Source organism: Carettochelys insculpta, chromosome 8 (assembly GCF_033958435.1).
Source record: "Carettochelys insculpta isolate YL-2023 chromosome 8, ASM3395843v1, whole genome shotgun sequence".
Taxonomy (NCBI): Eukaryota; Metazoa; Chordata; order Testudines; family Carettochelyidae; genus Carettochelys; species Carettochelys insculpta.
Window position 1 is genome coordinate 202,888 of NC_134144.1, and position 27,364 is coordinate 230,251.

A 27,364-nucleotide genomic window follows, 5' to 3' on the forward strand; every position below is an offset into this window, starting at 1 on the left:
GCTGTTCCTCTCTAGAAAATTAAGTGAGAACAGTCAATAGGAAAATTAGTTTTGAAAAATTATAAATTAATGCCATCTTCAAACATTTATGAGAAAATAATTGTTTATCTTTAATTTCCTTTTCGCTTTTTAGTTCTCACTCACCATGGACAATGAACTAAGCCTGACCTCTTGTAAATGTTTTCTTTTGTTTCTCATGCATTAGCACTTTGCACACTACTGCCTTCTTTCGGCAAAATTTATCAGCTCCTATTGGTCAGAAGCCATCCAATGGGAGCAGAGATTTTGCTGGCATCAAGGGCAACACGCAAAATCCTCCCACACCACTAGGCTGCCAGGCAGGAAAGCCTGCCTGAGAATGCTACTGGCCTGGAACTGCTTAGGTAAGTGTCTCCCAGCCAGAGCCTTCCTCTGACATCACACCAAAATGCCCTCCCAGACTCTGCACCTCCTCCTATAATCTTCCCCCAGGCCAGAATCCTCTCCCACATCGATATCCCCTCCCAGATGCTACACTCCAATACTCTGTCCCAGGGCACAACCCCCTCCTTCATTGGAACTCCCTCTCAGACCCCAAGCCCTCTCCTGCACCCCTATTCCTTACCCTGAGCTCCCTTCTGCACACAGCCTCCCTTCTGCACCCCCTCCATAGGTAAGTGAGGTCCCTGACCACTTAAAAACTTGGAGTGGCCCCTATCAAAAATTATTGCCCATCCCTGGCCTAAGTGTTTACAACACCAGAGCATTAATATTTTCCAAAACAAGACAAGGACTGTTTGTACTGTGCCTAACAGAATGGACACTAGTCCATGATCTGAACTTCTCGGCAGTATGAATTGAATAACAAATAATAAGAAAAATGACACACACACACACACACACCGCAAAAAAAAAAAAAAACCCGCTCTGAAAATGTTTTATAGTTTGTGGGATATAAGAATATCAAGCTTTAAAGTTTCACAGAGGTAGCCATGTTATTCTGTTTCAGCCAAAAAAAAAGAGTCCAGTGGCACTTTAAAGATTAACAAATTTACAAAGTATAAACTTTCATGAAACACACAGTCACTTCCTCAGATGCTTTCACTTTAAGCATATGAGAAAATGAGTTGTATCTCAAGAAAACTTAAGCCCTAGTTTTTAAGTTGTCACTGGACTCCTTCGAGTGTTTTAACCGGTTATGCACTCACTCTGCATGCAAATTCTGTATTGTACATGCTTTTCTATTTTGCATTGTGGTGGAAAGGTATTTTAGTTGGTCCCTTTGTATACCCGGAGGTTTTTCTTAAAGAATACAGCAAAGAGAAATATTAGGGTTTAATAAATATCCATTGGGTTTGGAGCTCTCTGAAACACACACCCTCCCTCCCACCCCGCAAATACGCATGGACACATGCACACTGTATTATTAGATACTAATACAGAACACACCATTTCCTTTTTCCTTACCTGGCTAAAGTAACCATGTAAAAGACAGGCATTCAGGTAAGAAGCTACTCGCACCAACTTGAAAAACCTTACAAAATTATTGCTGTTTAATGCAGCAAAGGCTTGAACTGCAAATCTAACCTCAGCTGAGTTTCGGACAGCAGGATGAAACTGTTGCACTTCTCTGTTAAAACAAGAGAGATGTAATTCTTCACCTAAACATTAACAACCATAACTCAACAACAATCTCTGCGAAAATATTTTAAGCATGTTTTAGAAGTGGCCATTTTAAAAATGGCATTCACATTCACTCACGCAAATAAAATAATCTTGATATCATAAATCTAAGGTATTTAAATTAAATTAGTAACAGTATCTTTGCATCATTTATGCTCTTATGTAATAGCTCAAACAGTATTAACGCAATAGTGTTATTGTAATGGCTGGGGAAGCAAATTCATTTTAAAATTTTATGTATTTAGACACTTGCTAAAAAAACCAATACCCCATGACTAAATTTTCATGCTTTTCTGAGCTCCAAGAACTCATTACTTAAATATTTAAATTTAGGCATAAGAAAGAAATAAAATTATAAAATGCACAGACTGGTCACAAAACTAAAATAACACACTTTGAAATATTAAAATTAGAGAGACTATATGAGCACTGCAGGAATTATAGAACACTAGAACTGGAAAGGACCTTGAAAGGTCATTGAGTCCAGTCCCCTGCCCTCACAGCAGGGGATGAGACACTATCTAGATCAGGAATGAGCAAAGGTGTGGGGGAGCATGAAATTTCATGAAGGGGATGCAGCACAATTGGCTACTCTGTGTCAGGTTCATCCATCTCATTAAAAACGTTGAAATATGTTACTGTTTTTAAGTCTGTATATTCACATTTATACACCAATTAATAAAATGTTTACATTTTGCATACTTATTTTCTTACATGTGCCAAAATGGTTCTTTTTCATATGAACATAACCGAAATTTACATTGGTTGGATTACATTAGACAGGTTGCGGCTGGCTGCTAATTGGAGGGACAAAAAGTGGGGCCCGATGTTTCAAGTTTGCTCACCGCGATCTAGATCATCCCTGACAGATGTTTATTTAACTTGTGCTTAAATATGTCCAATGATGGAGATTCCACAATCTTTGTAGCCAATTTATTCCAGTGTTTAACCACCCTAACAGTCAGGAAGTTTTTTCTTATATCCAAGCTGAACCTCCTTGCTGCAGTTTAAGCCCGTTGTGTCTTATCCTAAAAAAGCACCAAGTAGTAACAACACCACAAGTGTGTGGTGAGAGAGAGACAGACACAGACACGGGGGCGGGGGGAGAGAGTGTCTGTCTGCTGGGGAAGTTTATGAGCAACTATGCACTCTATCTTAACCAGTGCAGCACTCACCAGTCTGAATACTCATTGAGACCACAGCAACTGCCAGCAGCTCCATCTAACTCTCGAGTCCTGTTCCCTCACCCCCCAGCAAACTCCACATCATCACCCACCTTGTTCCTATACTCTGCAAAGCAAACATATGGCCAGAAGCTCCAAGGCAGACAGCAGGAGCAGCATGACAAGTGTGGTTCTACTATCAAGTGTGTGGCACGACAATGGCTCTTGTGCAAGGACAGAGCTTAAAAGAAAAACTGAATGTCACCTTCACCCACTACATTTGTTTCATAGATAGGAAAAACAAAAACCTGATGGGAATGGTTCAAAGGCTGGAAAGACTGGAGCACAAACAGTCTGTTTTCTTGATAAGTTTTAGTATTTTTTAAAATAGAATAGCAAAGCTTTCACCTAAGACATTCTGATTATGAATGCTATATTATACAAATGTTCTGTAGGCAGAAGACGAGGCAGGTACAACACGTTAACAATTCACCTGAGAATATCCCCCTTGTTGAGATTCAGCAGCACATTGTAGCCTCTGAACTCTGCTTCACTCTTGCAGTAAATATTCTTAGTAGTCAGGTCCTGATACATTTCCTTCAGGCTTTGCAAACACTTAGTCATGTTCTCATTGTTGATCTTGGCATCAAAGGACGACATAGGTTCCTCACACAAGTGGTGGGCACAATGTATATGAAACCGAGTGCACTTCTCTATCAAGGATACTGTTAGAGGGTCGCAAAGATGTTGCTGGGTTATATCCTAACCAAAATGGAAAGTGAAACATTTGTAAATTTAGCAATAGTTACTAACATACCCACCTAGACAAATCATTTTGAATTACAGCTGGCCATTTGGTATTTCTCACACAAGTGTTTTAGAGAAAAGTTCTTTAATTTTGAAAGGATGATAGGTTTGTTTGTCGATGGGGAGGGAACATTTTCTTTACTTCCTAAACTGTGAGAGGTATATTTTGCATTCAAGGTGCCAAGGGGGTCCAAGTGCCAAGGGTTACCTTTCTTATGCCACGTGTCCTATTCCATACAAAGTCATACCACTCTCGGTAATTCCCTTCCCCTTGGTCCATGATTTGAGTAACTAAATAGTCCATTGTCATGCTCAACACCTCTGAAGGTCTAAGTTCATGGGGCAAAGGCTCCTCCTGATCTGCTGAAGACCTGCTGTACTCCTTTATTGCAGCTGCATGGTCTACCTAAAAGAGCAGGAAGAAAACAATCAAAGAAATATAGAGTGTATATTAAATTCTGAGTATTAAATTGACTGTGTTTATATAACCATTGCCCAATATCCACTTTCAGAATAGAGTGGTTGATTGAAAAGAAATATTAGAATAATGTTGCAGTGATATCACCTTAACTTCTGTACAAAGAAAGAGAGCAAACAAAGAAATCCATTTGCAAATGTCTAGAAGATAACTAGTGATTAATAAAAGTCAGCAAGGGTTAGTAAAGAAAAATCATATCAAACCAACCTGATAGCTTTCTCTGATAGGATAATAAGTCATATAGACAAGGGGGAATGGTAGATGTTGTAGAGCTACATTTAATAAAGCATTTGAAACAATCTTGCATGACCTTCTCATTAACGAACTAGGGAAATACAAGCTAGATAGAACTCCTGTAAGGTGGATACATAACTGGTTGGATAACTATTCACAAAGAATGGTTATCAATGGTTCAGAGTCACGCCAGAAGGGCATAACAGGAGGGAGCTGCAGGGATAAATTTTGAGATCAGTTCTGGTCAATATTTTCATCAACGATTTAGATCAGAGTGGCCAACCAGTTAGGGACTAAGAGCCATGTGAATAGTGTGCAAAGAGCCACGTATAGTAAACCCTCAAAATGCATGATCATGAGTTAAGTGCAACTCAAAATCCCACTCCCCCCAGACCTAACTCAACCCCGCCCCCACCCCGGCCTCAGCTCAACCATTGATTCCGTACCATGCAGCCCTGGCTCACCCCCCTCCCCCTGGGGTTAAATCCCCGTGGCCCATGAAGCCTCGTTCAACCCCTCCACAGCACCAGTTCAAACCCCCTCACACAGCTCCAGCTCACCATCCCCCCCGCAGTTCAAATCCTGCCTCCGCCCCCAGCCTGGCTCACCACCCCCATGTGTGGCTCTGTCTCAATGCCCCTGACCCCAGTTCAACCCCCACCAGCACGTGGGTCCGGCTCAAACCCACCCCAGTCCTGGTTCAAATCCCCTGCATGCAGCTCCAGCTCAACTCCACCCCCCAGCCCCTGTGCAGCCCTAACCTACCCCAGGCTTAATCCCCCTGCCCCTCTCCCACGGCCCCAACCCACCGCTAGGCTTCACCCTCCCCAACTGCTCCCCTCAACCTTTCAAAAGGAGCTCCAAGGGCTCCTGCTGCTTCCCCAACTGCAGAACATGCATTCCGCCAGTGGAAAAAAGCTGTCCCCCAACTTCCATGAAAGTTATGCAAGGGTGTGTGGGAACACAACCCTCATGTAACTCGAGAGACTACTGCATTATGTATTTATTTTCAATTGACAGATCGATCAACAGATAGATAGTACATGGCTCAACGACCTCACCCTCCTGCAGAGACAAGCACCTCCAGCCCCCACTCTAACCGAATCCCCATCCCCTTCTCCAGAACCAGGTCTCCCCAGCTCTCTGCTCTAATTCAATGCCCTCCACCTCTCCCAAAGCTAGGCACCCCTAGTTCTAACCCAATGCTGACCACTCACCAGAGCCCACTGCTGCCACCCTTGCCACGTGCTTCTCCCACCAAGCGCTGGGGCATGCGTGCAGAGCACCAAACACTACTCCTGTCACACAGCTCCAAGGAAAAGCCAAATTTAATGGCTCAAAGAGCTGCAGGTTGGCCACCCCTATTCTAACCCTACAATAGTTACAATGACCTATTATCAATTTAAAAAAGAGCTTTCCCTGAGGCAAATTTTATATACCTATACTATAGCCTTTCAAAGGGTGTTACTATCTGCCTCTACAAACAAATACAAGATTTTTTTTTTAAGTTCTGGCACCTACAGTTGCTGATCCCTGAAATTTTTCATCAGAATTAAGTCAGAGATATATTGCACAGTATTTACAGCTCAACTGACTATTCGCTGACATCAAATAAACTATCACAACAGCAGCAGTGACTAATTAAAGACTGGTACCTTGTCAGATCCTGGGATCACTTCAAAGATGCTGAGCTGGTTCCTCGTCTCCCTCAGGTAGCGTTCTTTTTCAGGACACATGTCTGGACACGTTCCCACAAATGTTTTAGCTTTGTCTAGATCGGTCCTTTTTACACGTGCTAACCATGAGTTAAACAAAATCAATTGTTAAGTATCCTGCTCATTTGATTCCAGCTGATGTACAGCACCCAAGATGATCAAATCAAACTACAGCCCTAGGCATGCAATGTTTCAGTGGAAATCCAAACATTCACACTTTATTATTTACTAATAGAAGAGTAAATAACTCTTCAGCAACACAGACATGTTTTATTGTCTGCAGTCAGTATTATAACAATCTACAATAAAAAAACTTAGTAATTACACCCCCCCCCCTTTTTTTTTTTTTACTTTAAATGTGCAGATCTTGAAGAAACTGATGAGATCATCAGAAAAATGCTGGTATTCCATATAACCATGAAGCAGCCAGTGCTTCCTGTATGCTGAACGCTTGGGTGGCTACCCATGAGAGAATCAGGTGATGCTCAGCTGACTGGCAGAGCACCCACAGCTCGCAATATGTGTTTCCATTGGTAGTGCACAGCTGCACATAAAATTTATTCCACACACACAAAAAAAACTAGAGGGAACATTGAAAGTTGCTCAATCCATATCAGGTAATTATTCAGTGTGATGTACAGGGATTTCAATGCATCATTCCTAATTCATTTTGGAGTCATAGCATTATCAATGTGTGCTCTCTCTTTAGGGCTTACCGATATAAAATTTCCAGATCAAAACAAACAAAAACAAACAAAACAGAAACTAGTGCTTATTTGGTAAAACTTTTGCTTCAGTAGCATCACACAAGTACAGTGGTGAAAGAAGTTTAATACAAATCTAGTACTGTAGTCTCTAGATCGTTCTCTAAGGAATCCCCTAATTTCTTATGAAAGATAGGCTTTTAAGAGTGAATGCTCTTACAATTTTTAGTCAATGTAATGCATAACTTTACTCCTATGTACTCTAGCCTTACAGCTGCACTCAAAAGTTACTTCCATATGATACCATGCTCTGATAAATGATTTAAATGTCCTAAATTAATGTCTCTTTATACAGTATGTCAATAAACTATTCATAAATGTTCTTTTGACTGAGATATCTCAAACTGATACATACTTGTCACAACAAATATTCATTTGCAATAAAGAAGCACAGAACATTTTAAGGACTAAGTTAAACAAGTCTATCTAAAGAAATCAGTTCTCCTGACCGGGGGTTGGGGGGGTGGGTGTGGCGCGGACACTTGTTATTTTATAGGGTGTTCTGTGAAGATTCAAAGTATCTGAGCATTCAATATCTAACTCCCTTTGTGTAATTTGCAGACACTATATTCATTTACCCCACTCGAGTCCCTAACTTCTAGGGACATAGATTTTAAATAATGTGAGTGGATTTCATAACACCTAATTGCCTAGTTTCTCTCACTAGTAAATAATTGTGTTGATCTCATCAGGCAAGCCAAAAGCTAATACAAACGTACTACAGGTTGCACCTCTGAAAACCAGCACTTTCTGGTCCAGCAACATCCCTGGTCCAGCAGGACAATGAATGCTCCTGGATCAGAGAGCCTGAGAGTCTAACGACAGCAGGAACAACTGAGGTCAGGGGCAACAGCATTGGCAGCTGGGCTAGGGGCAGCATGGAACCAGGGCAGGAGCCCTGCAGCAGCCCCTGTCAGTGACAAGCAGGGCTTGGGCTAGAGTCCCCTGGCAACCCCACAGCAGTGTGGGGCCAGAGTCTCCCAATGGCAGCACCTGGCCTTAGCCCCAAGGCAGCCCTCCGAAGCACAGGGCTGAGGCTAGAGTCCCATAGCAGCCTGTGGCAAGCAGGGCTGGGGCTGGAGTCCCACACCAGAAGGCAGAGTCCAACCATACCCTCGTAGCAACTGGCAGAATACCCACCCAGGCTCAGGGAGGGGGCTGTGGCAGGGTGCCAGCTGGAGCAATAGCCTGCGAAGAGCAGGCAGCGTGCTTGAGAAGTAGGGCTAGGGTACATTCCCTCATCCAACAAATTCTCTTGTTCAGGGCTGGTGACATCCAACCAGTAATGGTAAAATCTTTACACAATTATAAAAGTAACATTATTATACTTCAGTTTTAACATAAAACTAGTTTAATTAAGTACTACAAAATACATGAAAAAACAGATCTGAAGAAGTGGGGCGGCCCCATGAAAGCTCATCAGCTAATAAATCATTTTGTTAGTCTTTGAAGTGCTATATGACTGCTGTTTTGTTTTATGTAAAAACAAGACGAGTTTACCTTCTTGGGGATCTGAGCTCAGGCATTTTATTGTACTTTGCATAGCTAAGCTGGTTCTCCTGAAGATGCATCTTAATAGATGTTGAACTTTTAGATTTGTAGTGTATTTTTTTTAAACTTGGATTTTCAAGACTGAAAAGCAGGACATGAAATTTGCCATGGCAGATCAAACCATTGATCCATCATTTCCTACTTCTGGAAGTGGCCAATACTGGATGCCATGTAAAAAGGCAACATTTTGAGAGAGAATTAATTCCTTCCTAGTTCCTATAACAATTAGCATTAAATTTGATTGTCTTCACCTACACATGCATAATTACAAATGTTACCTTGTCGCATGATTTTATCTCTTTGGTCCAGAAGGCGATATTTGTCTTCAGAGGTTTCTGCCACTGAGCCGATCAGGTTACTGAGAGAGGATGCTGATACCGCCAAACTCTCAGAGTTCTGCCCTTCAGACCCAGAATCAAACGGGTCTGCCTCAAATTGCAGAGACTTTTTAAGAGCAGATTTCTTAGCTGGAGAACTAGAAAAAAACCAACAGATTTGATCAATGATCCACCACTGTACAATGTGAAATTAAGAGGGATTGAAAGCCAAAAAGAATATGAAGTTGCCTAGATTTCTACTCATAATATACATCCCTCTTTTCTGCCTAAAACTATTATGGAAGAGTGATGCTGTCAGCAATGTTACACTTCTGCACTTGTTATGGCTGTAACTGTTAATGCAGTCTTGAGGATTTAGACAACTCCATTTCATAATATGCGTATTTAATTTAAATGGATGTTGTATATCTACATGTCCCAGACTTATTTCATATTTCTAACTTACTCTAATTTGGACAGCCATTGGAAATATTTTTGGTAGTTATAAATGAGTTAGGGCAGTCTGTATCTGATCCTACTTGTGACAAAATTTGTATAATACTAAAACACTAGTGTTTGTCTAGTCAAAATAATTGACAGACTATTCAGACTTGAATAGATGGTATCTTATATGTTGGGATGACACCCAGACACACAACAGTTTCGTTCCCTTAGGACCCTATCCCATACCAACACAAATATATCAAGAGACTAGAAAAGATGTAACACTAACCATTTTATTAGAGCTGATTATCCAATAATTGATTGTTATAAAATATTAGGGCAGTGTTTACAACTCATTTATTTGTATGGCAAGTTTTAACTTTTAAAATGCAGCTGAGCAAAATGAACTGTTAAAATAATTGAATATACAACATTTTATTTTTCTCACCCCACAAAAGTGGCTGAAAGGATTTTGCTAAGTTAGGGAAACAAAGCTCACACTTGGGACGAGAACAAGCTGGAAAATTTCAGCAAGCTAAAAATATCTGAAAACACAAGTTATAATGGCTTGATATCTTGACTATAACAGTATTTATCTGAGCCACCTGTAATGAAACGAGCAGAAGAGCAGTGGCTTTATGGTCTTATAGCCAAAACAACGTCAGTTTCCACTGAGCGGGGAGGGATGGTTCAGTAGTTTGAGCATTGGCCTGCTAAACCCAGGATTGTGAGTTCAAACCTTGAAGTGGTTTAAAAAAATTAAAAAAAAAAAAAAAATCTGTCAGAGATGGTATAGGTCCTGCTGTGAGTGCAAGGGACTGGACTCGATGACCTCTGAAAGTCCCTTCTAGCTCTGAGACAGGTATATTTCCATATATTTATATTTTAATTTATTTAAGTAAGTCACAGATATACAAGTTTACAAGCAAATTAAGAACGAATCACAGCATCCAAATCAGATGTGCAATCAGAAGCTTTACTGTAAATATTAAGAAAAATTATCTGTTTATCATGTCTCAACCTTCAAATTTTAACACAACAAAGAGTTCCTAGGTGTGCTCACATTCCAAGGAAAACCAGAAAAGGTAAACAAACATACAATACAGTTAGAGGAACTTAACAGAAACTGACAACAAAACTGCCACGAATAAATGAGAACTTAAGATGTTTTGTCTCTTGCTTATTCAATACAAAATGATTGTGGTTACTAGACATACATCCTGATAGGAAATTCTTTTTATGGAAGAAGTCTCTACCAGCCAGACTCCTAGAGACACTAACATACCTTTTACAAGGTAGGCTGCTGCTAGTGGAGGGTCTTATTAAAGATTTCCGAAGAGGGGAATGCTGATAGTTTTGTTCTTCATTGCCTTGCCTTCCTTCATCTTCATCCGCCTTCTTCTCCTTAGATGAAAATTCTCCCTTACCAAGACCTGAATAACATACATATCAAGTGAGGTCAGATACTTGCCAAATCATACAACTGACATTTTTAAATTTACTTCTTGAAAAAATGTGTTCTAATTTCTTTTCATTTTATTTCCTTATGGTTTTAGAAGTCAGTCAGATGAATTTATAAAGTGTTTGCAAGCTCTTTTGCATTACGGTATGTGTCATACACAAATCCAATTCCACAGTATAGAAATATGAAGCTTATTGGTTCTGTTACTGTGTGTCAGTCTGAGACACTACAATCCATCCCGTTACATAACTCAGTGTCAAACAACAAAGGTTTATTTTACAATAGCCGTTTGGCTAATTGTCAGCAAATGTCACACCTGATTATCTGAATTTTGGATTTCCCAGATTTTTGATGTTGCCTAAATGAGAATTCGTACAGATAAGAATTTCTGTCTGAATGCCTCCTAAGACATTTGGATAAACAGGTTTACCAGAATAAACGCATTTTCAGATGTGCATGTGTCCTCACAACTTTAATCTGAACTCCACGGAAAGCTGAGAACGTGTGTGTGCTCTTTGGCAAAAGCACACATCTGGCATGTTGGCTAGGTTGTTCTGTTAAAATAATCAGTAGTGTAGTAAGTCTCAGAGCTGTAACCATATTAGTCTGTAGCTTCACAAATAAAAAGCACTCCTGTAGCACCTTAAAGACTAACAAATTTATTAGGCCATGAGACTCCACAGGTAAGGTTCACTTTCTCACCAACAAAAAGTTCATGGGCTAATAAACTTGTTAGTCTTTAAGGTACAACAGGACTGCTTTTTACTTGTGAAATAATTAAGATGATGCTACTTTTATATTGGGGTTCCAAAGTTAATGTCATCATGAGATGAGCATGGTCAAGTAAGCACTCTCAGAGCTATTGCTTCAGGGTGTTTTAATCTCAAAAAGACAACCCTGCAACAGTTTACAATAATTTTTTATGGGGAAATTTAGGACTGTGTAACGATGAGGTCATACTTTTAGTCCTGGTCTTTGACTATGCAGAGGACCACAGTGACACACAGGTCCTTGGAATATATTTAGAAATAAAGTTAACTAGAGCGTTTTGTTCCAAAGGCAAGTTAATACGGAAGGTATACTTCCAAACTTGACCACCATCTACGAGAACTGTTCATTACGACTCATGGGGGGACAGACTTACACAAATCTATTAAATTGAAACACTTATTTTAACAGAATATACGAAAGAGAGACATAACTAAGTGGCCAACAACGGAAGGAAAGGGGGGACAGGAAAGAAACTGAAGATATCACCATGGCTCCTCATGTAACCTTCCGTCAAAAGTTAAATTCAGCAAGGGAGAGTATATCTGCCCTAGAAGTCAATTTTCCACCTGCTTACTAATTTGAAAGAATGTTAGAAGGACAAACCAGCCTCTCTTTTTATGCAAATAGTTCTCAAAATATCACCCACCCATTATTTTGCAGAATTATTTTACAGCATTAGGCTCCTGCTACTCACAAAACCAGTTTTAGCAACATTCACATCAGCTAATGCCTAACTGGATATTTATCCAGGAGTGCTTAATAAAGGCATTACACCTTTTATGTGGGACAATTAAGTTCAAGACCTGCATTTAGTCCTTATGGAAAAAACAGTGGTGAAGTGGGAGGACAGCATATTTGTTATATCACGAAGAATTTCTTTTCTTTGCTTTTGAATTTTTACTCCAAGTATATATATTTTTTTTTACAAACACACTATAAAAATCAGATGTTATACAGAAGCACAGCCTTTGTTTTTTGGTGCCCATGACAAAAGGAATAAAAACCCACAGAAACAGTGTTTTACATCTGGAGCTAAAAACCCACAGAAACAGCGTTTTACATCTGGAGCTAAATTCCAAATGGTGCAAAGAGGTGTCACTCCTCTAAAATCAAATGATTGTCTCCCTCTTATATCACACCTAGAAGAAACACAGAAAATAAAAGCTTACTTGTTTTCTTCTTGTGCCAAAATGTTACTATGTCTTTGTGTAAACCTTTTGCCCTCTTCCTTGCCTGAGCAGCAGCGGCCTGACAAACAGTATGAAATACCAGGGGACAATTAGCATCAGAACAAGATGTAAAGTCTACATATCCTTTACAAAGATATGTTTAAGCAACAAAGGGTCCTGTGGCACCTTATAGACTAACAGAAAAGTTTTGAGCGTGAGCTTTTGTGAGCACAGACTCACTTCCATCAGATGCTCATATGTATATAAGACAAACAAACATTTAAGATATGTTTGTTTCACTGGGAGTTCAGCAATCTCCCAACATGCATATAAAATGCCAAATGCTACAGGTAGCCAGCATCTACTAGCAAAAGATTGCCTTATGGAGACAGTCACATAAAGCTGAATTCTGCAGTGCCGTATTAAATACTGTATAAGATTGACAGCTCTTGAGACTGGAAGTCTCATTTTAACCACAGAACACACAAAGCACATGTTAGCAACAGAGGTCTCCATGCTGTCCCTTCAATATACCCTGTACTACTGATCTGATAGGTTACAATATAATCTGGTCTCCAGAGGCTGATTGGCAAAAGCAGAAATCCATTAACTCCATCACAGTGAATAACTGTACACAATCAGGACAAATATTTAGTTACCACACATCTATTTTTATATTTAAATTAAATATACTCACATGATCAAAAAAATGAATAATAGCCAGCTTTTTGCTACGTCTGGTATTGATGCGCCGGACTTTTGTCCGTCCAAAATGCTTCTCCAGCACACTCTTGTCATTAAGGTAGTCAGGGATATTTTTGCACTGGATTGCTGTGACTTCACTTGGAGACAAGCCACTAAGGCTGTCCATACTCTCGCGGCCTCGATTTCGACATAAAGGGGTCATTTTAGTAGAATCTGAGAGAAAGTGTTCAAAGAATCTCAAAATCAGGTTCTAAAACTGTCTGTGGCTACTTATTTTGGATCCCAGAAACATAGGTGTTAAATCAGAAGTTTGCATTAAGCAGCGGTACTGACGTCTGAAACACAAATTTATACTGCAGATTGAATTATTTTACAAGTTGAACCTCTCTAATACAGAGCTCTCTCATCAGGGAACATCTGTAATCTGCCATGATTTTAGTTAGCTGAATGATCACTTAACATGGCTGTAGCTTACTTTCCTGCCATTCCCATTAAGCTTGTTTCCAGTCACCACCTTGGCTCTCTGTATTCTGTGCTGTTATTTAGCTATAATTTACCCAGAGCGATCTTCTAAAAGCCCAGTAAGCACTGGAAGTGTTGGCAGTGCTGAAAAACAATGCTGACCTCCTTCTGAATTAACAAAGGAAGGAAATTCAAAGTTCTTGTGTGAATTTTAATGAATCCCTATAATGAAGAATTCTTCATTACAACAGGCAACATGTGCAACCATATATTTTAAAAGTACTCTTTAGCTATGTGGCAGCACAAAAATGGACTATGCAATACGCAATCACATATAGTTGGTGATGAAGTGACAGTAAATAAGGTGACGTAAAAAGTTAGGTTCCCTTGTGCCTATCATATGAAAAGCTAATTTCTTTGAAAAGCTACAGTAAAAGATCATTAAGGTTGCAGAACTCAAGAAATGCTAAGTAGCCTTAAATCCCACACTGAGTGCACATTATGACACAGTCATCCACAGAAAAAAGCCACAAAGTCATCAGTGGAGAAGAAAATGGGAAAGGGAAGAGAGAGAGAGAGAGAAAAAAAGCAAAGGGGGGAGGGTTACAAAGGAAAAAAATCAGGACATCTCAGAATTTTCAGGGAAACTTGGAGGTATTGTGTTAGGAGGCAACTGAAAGGTTACACAGAATTACTGTATTAATATTTAGAAAGGGCCCATTATCACAGTTACAATGCATCTGTGCAAAGATTAAGACGACACTTGCAAGAAGAGTATGTGAGAAAAGAGGGAGGAATACAAGAAGGAACTCTGAAAAAACAATCAACCCAGTGACAAAAAAAATCAAACCCCAAGTACAGTTTACAGAACTTTTTGCCTGAAGAGCGGCACAACTTTGCAACAGCTGAAATAAGCTACAGACAGCAAAACATATTCCTTGATTGGCTTAAATACAATAGCAACCACAAAAGGGATTGAGAGAAGAGATATGTCCTATACATCTCCCAGTGCCATTTTTTTAAATTGCAGCTTTTATGTTTTCCTTACTGGCCCATAATCTGTACTAGTCAGTCAGTCAATTCCAACCCCAAGGAGAGTAATTAACTTTTGATTAATACCACTGAGGTGAGCCTCCAGTACAGTGATGTTTGATCAAAGGAGTAAGCATACGCCACTTCAGATAATTTAGAAGCAATACAGAGCTATTCAACAGCATGCACTGGTCAGTCCATCACAAAAGCAGCAACCACCGTTGGTAGCAAAAACTGAAAACGGCACTTTCATGATAGGATGTAAAACAAAAGCACTAAGCCTCCAAAGAGAAACACACAGAATCCCTTTGAAAAACAAAAACTTTAAAGAGAGTAAGCATTCCTATTAACTTCTCTCAGTAGCCATCATTTCCATTACCTGATTTACTGAGTCGTGCCAATTCTCAGCACCTACCTTCCTTAGTTTTCTCTTCCATTTTCTCTGTACTTTCTTCATCTTTAAATGATACTGAGTGCCGTGATGCTCCATACACAGACTGAATTGCACCCAATATCTGTTCATTTTCTCCAGATTCTACAGATACTCTTTCCTTTTTTGACTCTTTCTTAACATGTCCACTATCTTTATTGCTTTTTAGCACATCTTGTAACGTTCGGCTAAACAAGCCTCCTCCTCCTCCTCCACGTGGCCGATTTAACCGAACAGGCCGCTTATCTGGAGGATATTCACTCCTAGATGCAATCTCTGATTCCTCTGAAACATCATAATCCCGTCCTCTTGGGGAACGATCTCGTTCTTCCTTTCTTTTCATTCCTTTTACAAGGCTGCCTAGTGGCTCATTCTGGGCTTCCTCATGTTCTGATTTAGTTGATATACTGACTTGAAAGTTTCCTCCCAAATCCAAAGACCCAGTAGAGGAACTAGAAAAAGAAGTGAAGCTGCTGATAGGGCTTCCAAAGAGTGGCTTTGTTCCTTTATTGTCATCCTCTACTGTTCTACTTGGCAAAGAAGCAAAGGAAGATGGCAAATTACTACTGCTAGCTGGTTTTGAAAAGCTGAAGTTTGTACTAGTACCAGAGCTACTTGTCTCTTGAGAAAGGCCAAAAGGAGCCAGTAGTCCAGGCCCACTACTAACTGGATGGGAAAACTTGAAAGATGTTGGGATGACCTGGCTTTGTGTTTTCTCTGGCTCAGAACCAGCACCAAAGATTGGTTTAAATACTGCATTTTCTACTGGTTTAAAGCTGAATTCTGATCCCACAAAGCCACTACTTGAAACTTCTCCAGGTGTAACTCCAAAATTGGAAGCATTCCTTAAGGTTGCAAGGTTAGTAGGTGGTTTAAAACTGAATCCCTGGTTTCCAACAAGAGAAGGGCTACCTGGTGCAGAAGGAGCCACAAAAGGAGTAGGTTGGGTAAGACCATAAGATGGTGTAAACCCAGAGGGTAGCCCAAACCTCAAGGTTTGACATGAAGAGCCATGGCTTAATCCTGAAGGCTGAGTAAAGCTGGATGGCTGGGAAAACCCAAGGTTCTGTACAGAGCCTCCACTGCCCTGTCCAAACAGAGAGGGCTGACCAAACTGAAATGGTGTTTGAGCTTGGAACATTCTTACAGAACTATCAGATGGTGCTTGGAAAGCAGCAGACTGCTGTCCACGAAAAGGATTGTTAGGGTTCATCTTCAAAACTAGGAGTTAGGAAATATCTTCCAAAGATAGTTTACGCATTGAACATCCGTTAACTTTCAGTTTCCAACCAGACAGCCATTCTATTAATCTGAAATACAAGTATGTAACACTGCATTACTTTTTAAAATTGGTTTCCATTTGTAATGCTGAAGTTTAAACAAGCAAATTACTATTTTTGTTTATACTATATAGTTGCAAAAATCTATTAACATTTTACTTTGCTCAAAAACAGTCTTGCATCTTGTTCTCTCTCTTCTGTGGTTTCTCATCCACGCAATGACAGTTAATGGATTTATAAGAGCCTCTGCAATACAGGTCAATGTTGACAATCTAGTGCTCCCTTCTAGCCTTAAACGCTATTACTCTATAACACTTTCTTTTGTCTTATGATTAAGTCATTTTTCTTAATAATCCTGTGAGGAACTTTTTCAAAGTCCTAATCTACCAGTCCCTTATCCATTTTTTTTTGCGGATAATCTCAAGCAATTTGAGTATGTAGAAGAAAGGGAACTTCCCTTCATAGAAAGCATACTAATAACCACCAGTGTTATGACCCCTTAAAGAGTAACAAATGCATTAAGTAATGAGCTTTAGTGGTTAAAACCCACTTAATCAAATAACTCGAGTAGACAATTAGAAACCAGGGTTTATATGGGAGGGGGGATATAAAGAAGGAGTCAAAAAAGGGGTCACCCACCACTATTAGGATAAGCAGATGAAACAAATTAAGTGGTGGATTTCCACTCCAAATGGCTATATGTAGTGCCTTGCATGTTGATTAGTAACAGAGAGAGCACAGCTTTGTCTCTGTTACTAATCAAATTAAGTGCTGTAGAACATGTGTTGTTCCTGTGAATATCTAAGGTGGGAAAATTGCCCTTGTAATGCATAAGATTATTGAGATCTCTGTTAATGTCCGATTTAAATGTCAATTTAAAAATAGTCATTCTCCTACAAAAGGAGTTCACCACATAATTACAGAGGGAAACATACAAATCAGAATTCATCTGCAAATTCAACACATTTTTTCCTTCTTCATTCCCCTCCCTCCCCTCTATATAAACCCTGGATTCTAACTGTTTACTCTAATAAAATTATGAAGATTACTCAGGAAAGCTCATTACCTAATTAATCACAGCCTTTAAGGTGTTACAGGACTGCTTGTTATTTGTGAAGCTACAGAGTAACACGGCTACTGGACTGATATCTAGAAGCCATACCACTTCAGCCTTATTATACCATATTCATAGGTGACAGAGAGAGAGAGAGCAGTGTTAGTCTGTATCGCATCAAAACAAAATTCAATCAAGTAGCACTTTAAAGACTAATGAAGTAATTTATTAGGGGATGAGCTTTCGTGGGACAGACCGACTTCTTCAGTTCATAGCCATACCAGAACCTGATCTGAAGAAGTGGGTCTGTCCCACAAAAGCTCATCCCCTAATACTTTGTTAGTCTTTAAATTGCTACTTGACTGTTTTTTTTTTCATATTCATAGGTGTGTTAAAATGAATTATTTTTCAACAATTTAAACTGGCGCCATAGTAAGGTTCACAAAATTGCTTCTATTGCTCTTTTTAAAGATGGGTATTATTCTCCAGTCTTGTGACACAACAGCAGAATATAATAAATTGTATAGCTTTGTTAGCAGCAGTCACCTGATTCCTAACTTCCTTCAGAACTCATAGTTGAACCGTCCAATCTTCATGACTTGATACTATTTAATCAACCTGGTTGGGCAACTACTGACACTTCAGTCTCTCACAATGTCTCACTCTTTATTACCTGAAGAGAGTAGGTCAGGACAGCTAGTTCCTTAACACCCTCTTTGGTGAAGACTGAAATTATTTAGCTTCTCCAAAATGTCCTTTTCCGAGTTAATCATTTTCTTTATTCCCTGGAAGTCTAGTGCAGTGTTTCTTAAACTGTGTTCTGAGGAACACTGGTGTTTCTTGAACAACTCACAGATGGTATATATTTTCTATTACAGCCAGATATGATATTACCACTTCATTAGTATGCTACCCGATTAAATTACTTCGCTTTGTTTTTGCTGTATATGTTGCTGTTTGGTTTTTTTTTGGGTCTGACAATTTTTAGGATAATTTTCACATGTGTTCAGCATAAAAATATTGTTTGGTGGTCTCAAAAAGTTTAAGAAACATTGCTCTAGTGCACCATCAATTTCCTTACAGAATTCCTAGTTCTCATATACCTAAACAATTATAGTAACAGAGAGTGAACAATTATGTTTGTTTTGTTCATTTTCCAGCTACGTTTTAAAATCCCTCAGGCTTCTTAAATCACAAGGTGAAAATTATCTACCATACATACAACCATTACAATGAAGGCCTTGATCCTGCACCCGCATCCTTCCAGGCACTTTCATGTAATAGGTAGTTCTGAGTGGATATAAAGGTCTGCCCATACAGATCCAGATGAGTAATGAGGCCTAAAATATATTATCAATGCTAAGGATTTTCCCCCATATTTGACACTAAAGCTTTGTGACTAGCTGCCTTTAACAACAACAACAAAAAATTAAGTGCACAATGTTAGCTTGCCCCTTACCTGAAAAGGTTGTGTTGAATTTTACTGCAGTTACTGATACTTAACAGTTTAGTTACTTTTCGAACCATTTCCTATGTACTACTTTCAAGAGACTGCTGCACCAGAAAAAGGAACGAAAAAGTCATAAACTGTTTCCCAAAATAACGTATTATAGCTAGCCACTCCAAAGACCAGCCAGACTCTAGTTATAAAATGCACTTTTCCATATGGGACAGAGACAGTCCTGGTAAAGCGCACATACCTGAATTTGGAGGATTAACATAATTTTCCGTAAATTCCTAGTGTCTGGATTGAACCTACTTCAGAAGCGATAAATCAAACGGCAAAAGTGCATCGAATCCTCTGTCCAGGCCCGCTGCCGCAGGTAACATCGGAACTCTCTCTTCAGACACAGGACGAGCACAGTGAACAAAGAATACCTATAGGTCATATGACGCCAAATGACTACCAGGGAGAAGGAGTGCGGGGCTGAAAAGGGGGGTGCTGATGCTGGGGAGAGGGACACCAGACAACAGGGGCTGAGGGAGTCAGTGTCCAGGAAGAGGAGAATGGGGGCCGAGGAGCGCTACTAGCGGCCAAGGGATAGGAGAATGGGGTCCAAGGACGAGCTCCACAAGAATACACGCGGAGAGGAGACTGAGAAGGGATCAGGATAGGGCCGGCACCGCACTCCGGTCGAGCACTGCGCCACACGGGACCGACCCCAGACCCGACCCCACCCCACCCCACCCCACCCCACTCTCACCAGGCCGGCTCCGTCGCAACGCCACCATGGCGTCTCCTTCCTCTGCGCGTGCGCGCTAGCTGGGCGGCACAGAGACAGCTCCTCCGTTTCCGGTCCTCGCTGTTCGGAGGTCAGCGCTCGCGGGAACCTCTGTCGGGGTGTGGGGAGCCGATAGCCGTAGTTTGGCTGTCGGGGCAGGCGCGTAAGCGCGGACTGTCTTCCCACAAAGCCGTTCTCTGTCTGGGGCCGCGTGCCCCATTCCCTGCCTGCCTGGCAGGTCAAGTCCTCAGCAGGGCAGGCCTGGGCACGGTATGAATCCGCGTGTGGGCTACTGGACAAATGGTCGTGTCATTAGCAGTTTCACCAGAGGGGACATTCTTGGTCAGTCTGCACTACACACAAACAAGCAGTTCTTACAGCTCAGCAATTTTATTGGTTCATGAGTTTTCCTAGGTAAGACCCACTTGGTCACTTATATCACAGCTCATTACCTAATGAATAAAATTTTCGGTCTTTAAGGTGCTACAGAACTGCTTGTTTACCAGAAGGGATGCGCCTAAGGGGGCAGAATTACAATTGCAGACAACCTCCTTTTGGCACCCTCGAATTCCAGAGTGCCTGATTTTATAGCTTCAGTAATATTTTCACATCTCTTGTTATTTGTGTACTTTTCCAATTATGTCTTCTCTTATTTGTTTGCTTATTAAAGTAATTTGTGTTTTCAGTCGCCCTTTCTGGTTGTTTTTCCAGGACTTTGTTCATCTTGTTTGGTCCGTTCCTATCTTTCTGGGGATGTGAAAGCTGGCACACAGACAGCACTACACAAAAGGTCTCTATCCAGTGGACTTGGGTGAACTCTAGATAACAGATACTGCCTTACACTGCTAGTTTATATGCTTTAAGCCTGGCCTAGAGGGTCTGCCTTTAAGGAGAGAGGGTTGTTTCCACCTCCAGACCTAAGATCTAGCATATTTATCTAAGGAATATAATGGAACTAACAGTTTGGTTACTGATAGGACTGACTTGTTCTAGATTTGAAATGGTACAAGGAAATTTGATAGTTCAGAGGCTTGACAATCAGTTATACAGGCTGCTTTGTCTAAGTTAGAGCAACTCGCTTCCTAAATTAAGTATTCTACCCTCCACTATATCTTTGTCTATGCTTTCTCAGATCCTAAAGCAACAAGAGCATCCCATAGCTGCTGTTGGATTATTAGTTCCTATCACTGCCTAATACTCTTATATATATCTATAATTAATTTGCAGGTATCCCAGGGCCATCTCTTGAACAGTTTCTACTGAGATGAGTTTAGTCATTCGAAATCTGCAGAAAGTCATACCCCTCCGGAGAATCCCACTTCGCAGAAGTTTAGAAATCCTTCGGAAGATTTTGAACATTCAGCAGTTTGACCTGGGTGTTATCTGTGTTAATAACAGAAACATTCAACTTCTTAACAGCACCTACAGGCAAAAAGATGTCCCAACTGATGTACTTTCCTTCCCCTTTCATGAGGTAAAATTGATTTCTCCTCCTCCCCCTTTTCCTTTCCATAACTACTTTCTTGGTTTGCATAATACGGCTGGCTTCTTTGCAAGCCATTAGAGAAAGCACCATAAATCTTATTAACTACTAAAGTGATTTGATATACTTTACTGCAGTGGCTCTCTGTGATGATACATCAGGACATAGTCATCCTTCAGTTGATCCTGGTCATTTTGTGGAACTAGATGGTGATTTGGGACTTTTTCAGGGCTCTTCGAGAGTATGTTCTTAGAAAATGTATTCAGCAATTCTTATTAGATGTTTTATATGTTCTTCCTTGCTTGACATCATAAATACTTGAAGACAAAGTCATGAGTCAAATTATACACAGTATTGCCTGCTTGTCATTTCAAAAATTCTACTCCCAAAGACAGCAGGCAGCAGTTAAAATGTTACCCCTGGGAAGCTGAGAATGAACTAGAGGGTGTGGGTCACTTGATGTCTGCTTATTCTGTTTATTCTCAAGCTGGGAGTGGATTCAGTATGTGGCTCTGCCGGGAGCTGGAGGATGGGGAGTAGGGAGCGGCTCCAGGTTCTGCTGCTGCTCAGTGCTGTTCCTCCGGCTTGGAGGAAGGGAGCGGGAGCCCTAGCAGCCTTGGCAGTGTGCCTGGAGGCTTCATACTGCTGTTCTGATTGGTCAGAATTCCAGGAAATCAGAGCACTGAAGTGAAGTGCCTGGGAGTAGAGGGAAGGGGTACAAAGCCATATGCATCCAGAGCAAGTAAGCTGCACCCTATGCCCAGATCCTAAACCCCCGCATCAAGAGCCCCCCACTCCCACTTCCTTTCTGCATCCTCTCTCCCACCATCACATGGACCCCTCCCTCCGTCCCAGACCCCGCTACCCCAAACTCCCTGCTTATCCCCTCTTGCCCAGACCCCACCGCCTTTTCTTGTAACCTCTCCTGCGCACTCCACACCTACTCCTGCCCCCTCCCTTCCAGACCTCACACCCCAAACCCTCCACCACCCTTTCTCCAATGTAGACCCACACACCCAGCCCACTTCTGCACCCTCCCAACCACCTAGACCCCCCACTTTCAAGCCTGCTCCTACACCATCCCTCCCACCCAGATCCAATAGCCCTGGATTCCCGTACAGTTGGGGGCCCACTTCAGTGAGGATTGGGTTTTTTTTGTTTGTTTGTTTGTTTGTTTGTTTTGCTTCTCATATGTGTGGCCCCCAACTGATTTGTCTCCAGTGATGGAGATTCCACAACTTCCCTAGGCATAAGAATGATCATGCTGGGTCAGACCAAAGGTCCATCCAGCCCAGTATCCTGTCTGCCAACAGTGGCCAATATCACGGGCCCCAGAAGGGGTGGACCAAACAGGTAACAATCAAGCCAAGTGATCTCTCTCCTGTCGTCCATCTCCATCTTGTGACAAACAGAAGCTAGGGACACCATTCCTTATGCATCTGGCTAATAGCCAGTCATGGACCTATCCACCATGAATTTCTCTACCTCTTTTTTAAACCCTGTTAAAGTCTTAGCCTTCACAGCCTCCTCTGGCAAGGAGTTCCACAGGTTGACTGTGCGTTGTGTGAAGAAGAACTTCTCTTAATTTCTTTTAAATCTGCCCATTAATTTCATTTGGGGTTCTCTAGTTCTGATATTATGAAAACAAGTAAATAATTTTTTCTTGTTCACTTTTTCCACACCATTCATGATTTTATATACCTCTATCACATTCCCTCTTTAGTCTCCTCTTTTCCAAGTTGAAAAGTCCTAATCTCTTTATTTCTCTTCATATGGGACTTGTTCCAAACCCCTAATAATTTTAGTTGCCCTTTTCTGAACCTTTTCTAATGCCAATATATATATTTTTGAGATGAGGAGACCACATCTGTACGCAGTATTCAAGATGTAGGAGTACCACGGTTTTATACAGTAAACCCTCAAAATGCACGAGTGCGAGTTGTGCTTAGCTTGCATTAATGTGAGTTCAACACAACTCAAAATCTCGCTGTCCCCGAGCCCTGTCCGAACCGCACCCCCCACAACCCCGCTCACAGCTCCAGTTCACCCTCCACCCCTGTGCCTGGCTTCAGCTCCAGGTCTCACCCCTCACGTGTGGCTCCAGCTGAACACCCCATCCCCAGCCCTGGCCCCAGTTCAAACCCCTCGTGGCCCAGCTCACCACGCACATGCATGGCTCTAGCTCACCCGCCCACCCCATCCTGGTACACTGGCCCCCCCTGCCTCACATGGCTCCAGCTCAACTCCACCTCTCCACCCCCCTGCAGCCCTAACCCAGCACAGGCTTAACCCCACCTTCCCCACCTCCCACGGCACCAGCCCACCACCAGGGTTAACGCACCCCAGCTGTCCCTGCAACCCAGGATTTGCCTTTCAAAAGGAGCTCCAGTGCTACTGCTGCTTCCTTGGCTGCAGAACTTGTGTTCTGCTGGAGAAGAAGCTGCCCCACAACTTACGTGAAATTCCAGTTACGCGAGGGTGCATGGGAACGCAACCCTTGAGTAAATTGAGGGACTACTGTATAAGAGCAATAAGATATTCTCCATCTTATTCTCTATCCCTTTTGTAATGGTTCCTAATATCCTGTTTGCTTTTTTCACTGTTGCTGCACACTGCATGGATGTTTTCAGAGGGCTATCTATGATGACTCTAAAATCTCTTTCCTAATTAGTTGTAGCTAAATTAGCTTCCCTTATACTGTAAGTATATTTGGGGTTATTTTTTCCAATGTGCAGTATTTTACGTTTATCCATAATAAATTTCATTTGCCATTTTTTTGCCCAATCACACAGTTTTCTGAGGTCTTTTGGAATTTCTTCACAGTCTGCTTTGGTCTTACTCTCTTGAGCAGTTTAATCATAGAATCATAGAACACTAGGACCGGAAGGGGCCTTGAGAGGCCATCGAGTCCAGTCCCCTGCCCCAACGGCAGGACCGACCACTATCTACACCATCCCTGATAGACATCTATCTAATCTGTTCTTAAATATCTCCAGCGAGGGAGATTCTACAACCTCCCTTGGCAACTTATTCCAGTACTTGACCACCCTGACAGTTAGGAAATTTTTCCTAATGTCCAAGTTAAACTTCCCTTGCTGCAGCTTAAGTCCATTGCCTCTTGTTCTCTCCTCAGAGGCCAAGAAGAACAAGTTTTCTCCCTCCTCCTTATGACACCCTTTAAGATATCTGAAAACCGCTATCATGTCCCCCCTCAATCTTCTTTTTTCCAAGCTAAACAAGCCCAATTCTTTCAGCCTTTCTTCATAAGTCATGTTCTCCAGACCTTTTATCATTCTAGTTGCTCTTCTCTGGACCTTCTCTAATTTCTCCACATCTTTCTTGAATTGGGGTGCCCAGAACTGGACACAATATTCCAGCTGAGCCCTAACCAGCGCAGAGTAGAGCGGTAGAATGATTTCTCGTGTCTTGTTCACAACACACCTGCTAGTTGTTAGCCGGTGGCCAGGTAATGTGCGGTGAGGTACTCCCATGGGTCCTAAACAACCCAGTTTTTTACTGTTAGAGCAGGCAGCTCCTAGCACACTCACCCACGGCCAGGCTGTAGTAACCAAACGGTTAAAGTTCTTTTGTTGTGCCGGCTGTGTTGCAGTGACAAAAGGGTTAACAAAATAGTTAGGCTTGAATCTTAACTAGTTACAAGTTTATTAAGCTACAGTTATAAGCGTGCGGTTACAAAAGGCTATTGTTTACTTCTTATGTGCTAGCAAAGTACAGGTGTTAACAAGTTATGTTACAATCCAATACAAAGATATCTGTTATCATCTAACACAATGATATCTTGGCACAATGACATCTAGTTACAGAGCTCTAATTCTTTAGCTGTGCACAAAAAAAAAGTCAGAGACCTAGCATGGGTGTATCTTACCCTCTCTGCGTCTCTCGATACCAGCATAGCCAAGCCGGATCGGTCACTCAATTCCGCGGAAAGACGAATACGAGGTTGGGCGTCCCCAGTAGTGGACCTCGGGAGGCAATCACCTGACCCGACCAGCAGGAAGTTGGTGGAATGCACTCAAAGTTAGAGTTCTGCTGGACCCATCTTTTATACCCCTTTTGGGTTATGTATTCTCTTTCTTATCTATGGTGCCAGATCATACTGGTCTGTCTTTGTGACTCCAGTTTGTTACAAGGGCATTTCTACTTAGTTTGCACTTGTAAGACAAGAGATAAACAATTTAGGAGTACAGGACATTCTTTTGTGCGGGCGGGGCACGTCCCCTTCTGGGTGATTGTGTGTGTGCATCATATTGATCAATGCCAGCTGGGGTGATTTCTGAGGGTCCCCCCCCCCCCTCATGTTGACAGTCTGGCCTGTTAGCCTTCTAGCTGTACTTTCTGCTTCTCAGGGTCACGATAAGCCAGCATATCTGGGCCTCAATGAGGGCATCAAAGACTGTGCTGTCAGCAGCCGTTTCCGTGCCCTGTGTGCTCCTCAGTCGGGGTGGGCAACGAGCAAGCTGGCTTGTAAGGGGGAGACTTTGTCTGGCTACACTAGTGCATCCCAGAATCATGTTTGCTTTTTTTGCAACAGCATCACACTGTTGACTCATATTTAACTTGTGATCTACTAGAACCCCTAGATCCCTTTCTGCTGTGCTCCTTCCTAGACAGTCTTTTCCCATTCTGTATGTGTGAAACAGATTATTCCTTCCTAAGTGCAGCACCTTACATTTATCTTTATTAAACTTCATCCTGTTTACTTCAGACCATTTCGCCAATTTATCTAGATCATTTTGAATTATGACCCTATTCTCCAAGGTAGTTGCAACCCCTCCCAGCTTGGTATCATCTGCAAACTTAATAAGCATACTTTCTATGCCAATATCCAAATCATTAATGAAGATATTGAACAGACCCGGTCCCAAAACAGACCCCTGCGGAACCCCACTCTTTATACTTTTCCAGCAGGATTGAGCACCATTAACAACTACTCTCGGGGTACGATTAGCCAGCCAGTTATGCACCCACCTTATTGCAGCCCCATTTAAGTTCGACTTGCCTAGTTTGTCGATAAGAATATTATGCAAGACCGTATCAAATGCTTTACTAAAGTCTAGGTATACCACATCCACTGCTTCTCCCTTATCTACGAGTCTCGTTATCGTGTCAAAAAAAGCTATCAGGTTGGTTTGACATGATTTGTTTTTTACAAAACCATGCTGGCTGTTCCCTATCACTTTACTACCTTCCAAGTGCTTGCAGGTGACTTCCTTAACTACCTGCTCCATTACCTTTCCTGGCACAGAAGTTAAGCTGACTGGCCTGTAATTTCCTGGGTTATTCTTATTCCCCTTTTTATAGATGGGCACTATATTTGCCCTCTTCCAGTCTTCTGGAATCTCTCTTGTCTCCCATGACTTTCCAAAAATGAGAGCTAACGGCTCAGCTACCTCTTCTATCAGCTCCTTCAGGATTCTAGGATACATTTCATCAGGCCCTGGTGACTTGCAGACATCTAATTTTTCCAAATGGTTTTTAACTTGTTCTTTTTTTATTTCAAAAACTAACTCTGCCCCTTTTCCACCAGCATTCACTATGTCAGGCATTCCTTCAGACTTCTCTGTGAAGACCGAAACAAAGAAGTCATTAAGCATCTCTGCCATTTCCAAGTTCCCCGTTACTGTTTCTCCCACCTCACTGAGCAATGGCCCTACCCTGTCCTTGGTCTTCCTCCTGTTTCTAATATATTTGTAAAAGGCCTTCTTGTTACCCTTTATGCCTGTAGCTAGTTGGAGCTCATTTTGTGCCTTAGCCTTTCTAATTTTACTCCTGCATTCCTGTGTTATTTGCCTATGTTCATTCTTTGTAATTTGTCCTAGTTTCCATTTTTTATAGGATTCCTTTTTTAGTTTGAGATCATGCAGGATCTCCTTGTTAAGCCAAGGCGGTCTTTGCCCATATCTACTATCTTTGCTACATAGGGGAATAGCTTGTTTTTGGGCCCTTAATAATGTCGCTTTGAAAAACTGCCAACGCTCCTCAGTTGTTTTTTCCCTCAGTTTTTCCTCCCATGGGATCTTACCTACCAGCTCTCTGAGTTTACCAAAATCTGCCTTCCTGAAATCCATCATCTCTATTTTGCTATTTTCCCTCCTACCAGTCCTTAGAATTGTGAATTCTATGATTTCATGATCACTT

At 41.5% G+C, this 27,364-nt stretch overlaps 2 protein-coding genes across 8 annotated transcripts in view; one reads left to right on the forward strand and one right to left on the reverse strand.

Annotated features, from left to right (window-relative positions):
- MCM3AP (minichromosome maintenance complex component 3 associated protein) overlaps positions 1-19,724 on the reverse strand; it is a 71,435-nt gene extending 51,711 nt beyond the window's left edge. The window contains exons 1-11 of one of the 2 annotated variants that reach the window (XM_075002115.1): positions 19,705-19,724; positions 19,201-19,341; positions 15,152-16,476; positions 13,235-13,455; positions 12,538-12,616; positions 10,421-10,568; positions 8,653-8,849; positions 6,000-6,139; positions 3,841-4,038; positions 3,319-3,587; positions 1,447-1,609 (exon numbers count right to left, since the gene is read on the reverse strand). In XM_075002115.1, the coding sequence (XP_074858216.1) occupies positions 1,447-1,609; positions 3,319-3,587; positions 3,841-4,038; positions 6,000-6,139; positions 8,653-8,849; positions 10,421-10,568; positions 12,538-12,616; positions 13,235-13,455; positions 15,152-16,379 (2,643 nt within the window). In that variant the 5' untranslated portion in view covers positions 16,380-16,476; positions 19,201-19,341; positions 19,705-19,724. Of the gene's footprint in view, positions 1-1,446; positions 1,610-3,318; positions 3,588-3,840; positions 4,039-5,999; positions 6,140-8,652; positions 8,850-10,420; positions 10,569-12,537; positions 12,617-13,234; positions 13,456-15,151; positions 16,477-19,200; positions 19,345-19,704 lie in introns of those variants that run through there. The other variant, XM_075002117.1, reaches the window with a different exon arrangement.
- Positions 19,725-19,801: 77 nt separating this feature from the next.
- YBEY (ybeY metalloendoribonuclease) overlaps positions 19,802-27,364 on the forward strand; it is a 29,837-nt gene continuing 22,274 nt past the window's right edge. For 2 of the 6 annotated variants that reach the window (XM_075001502.1, XM_075001496.1), the window contains exons 1-3: positions 19,813-20,136; positions 20,434-20,512; positions 20,950-21,196. In XM_075001502.1, the coding sequence (XP_074857603.1) occupies positions 20,987-21,196 (210 nt within the window). In that variant the 5' untranslated portion in view covers positions 19,813-20,136; positions 20,434-20,512; positions 20,950-20,986. Of the gene's footprint in view, positions 20,137-20,433; positions 20,513-20,949; positions 21,197-27,364 lie in introns of all 6 variants that reach the window. The other 4 variants (XM_075001498.1, XM_075001497.1, XM_075001499.1 and 1 more) reach the window with 4 other exon arrangements.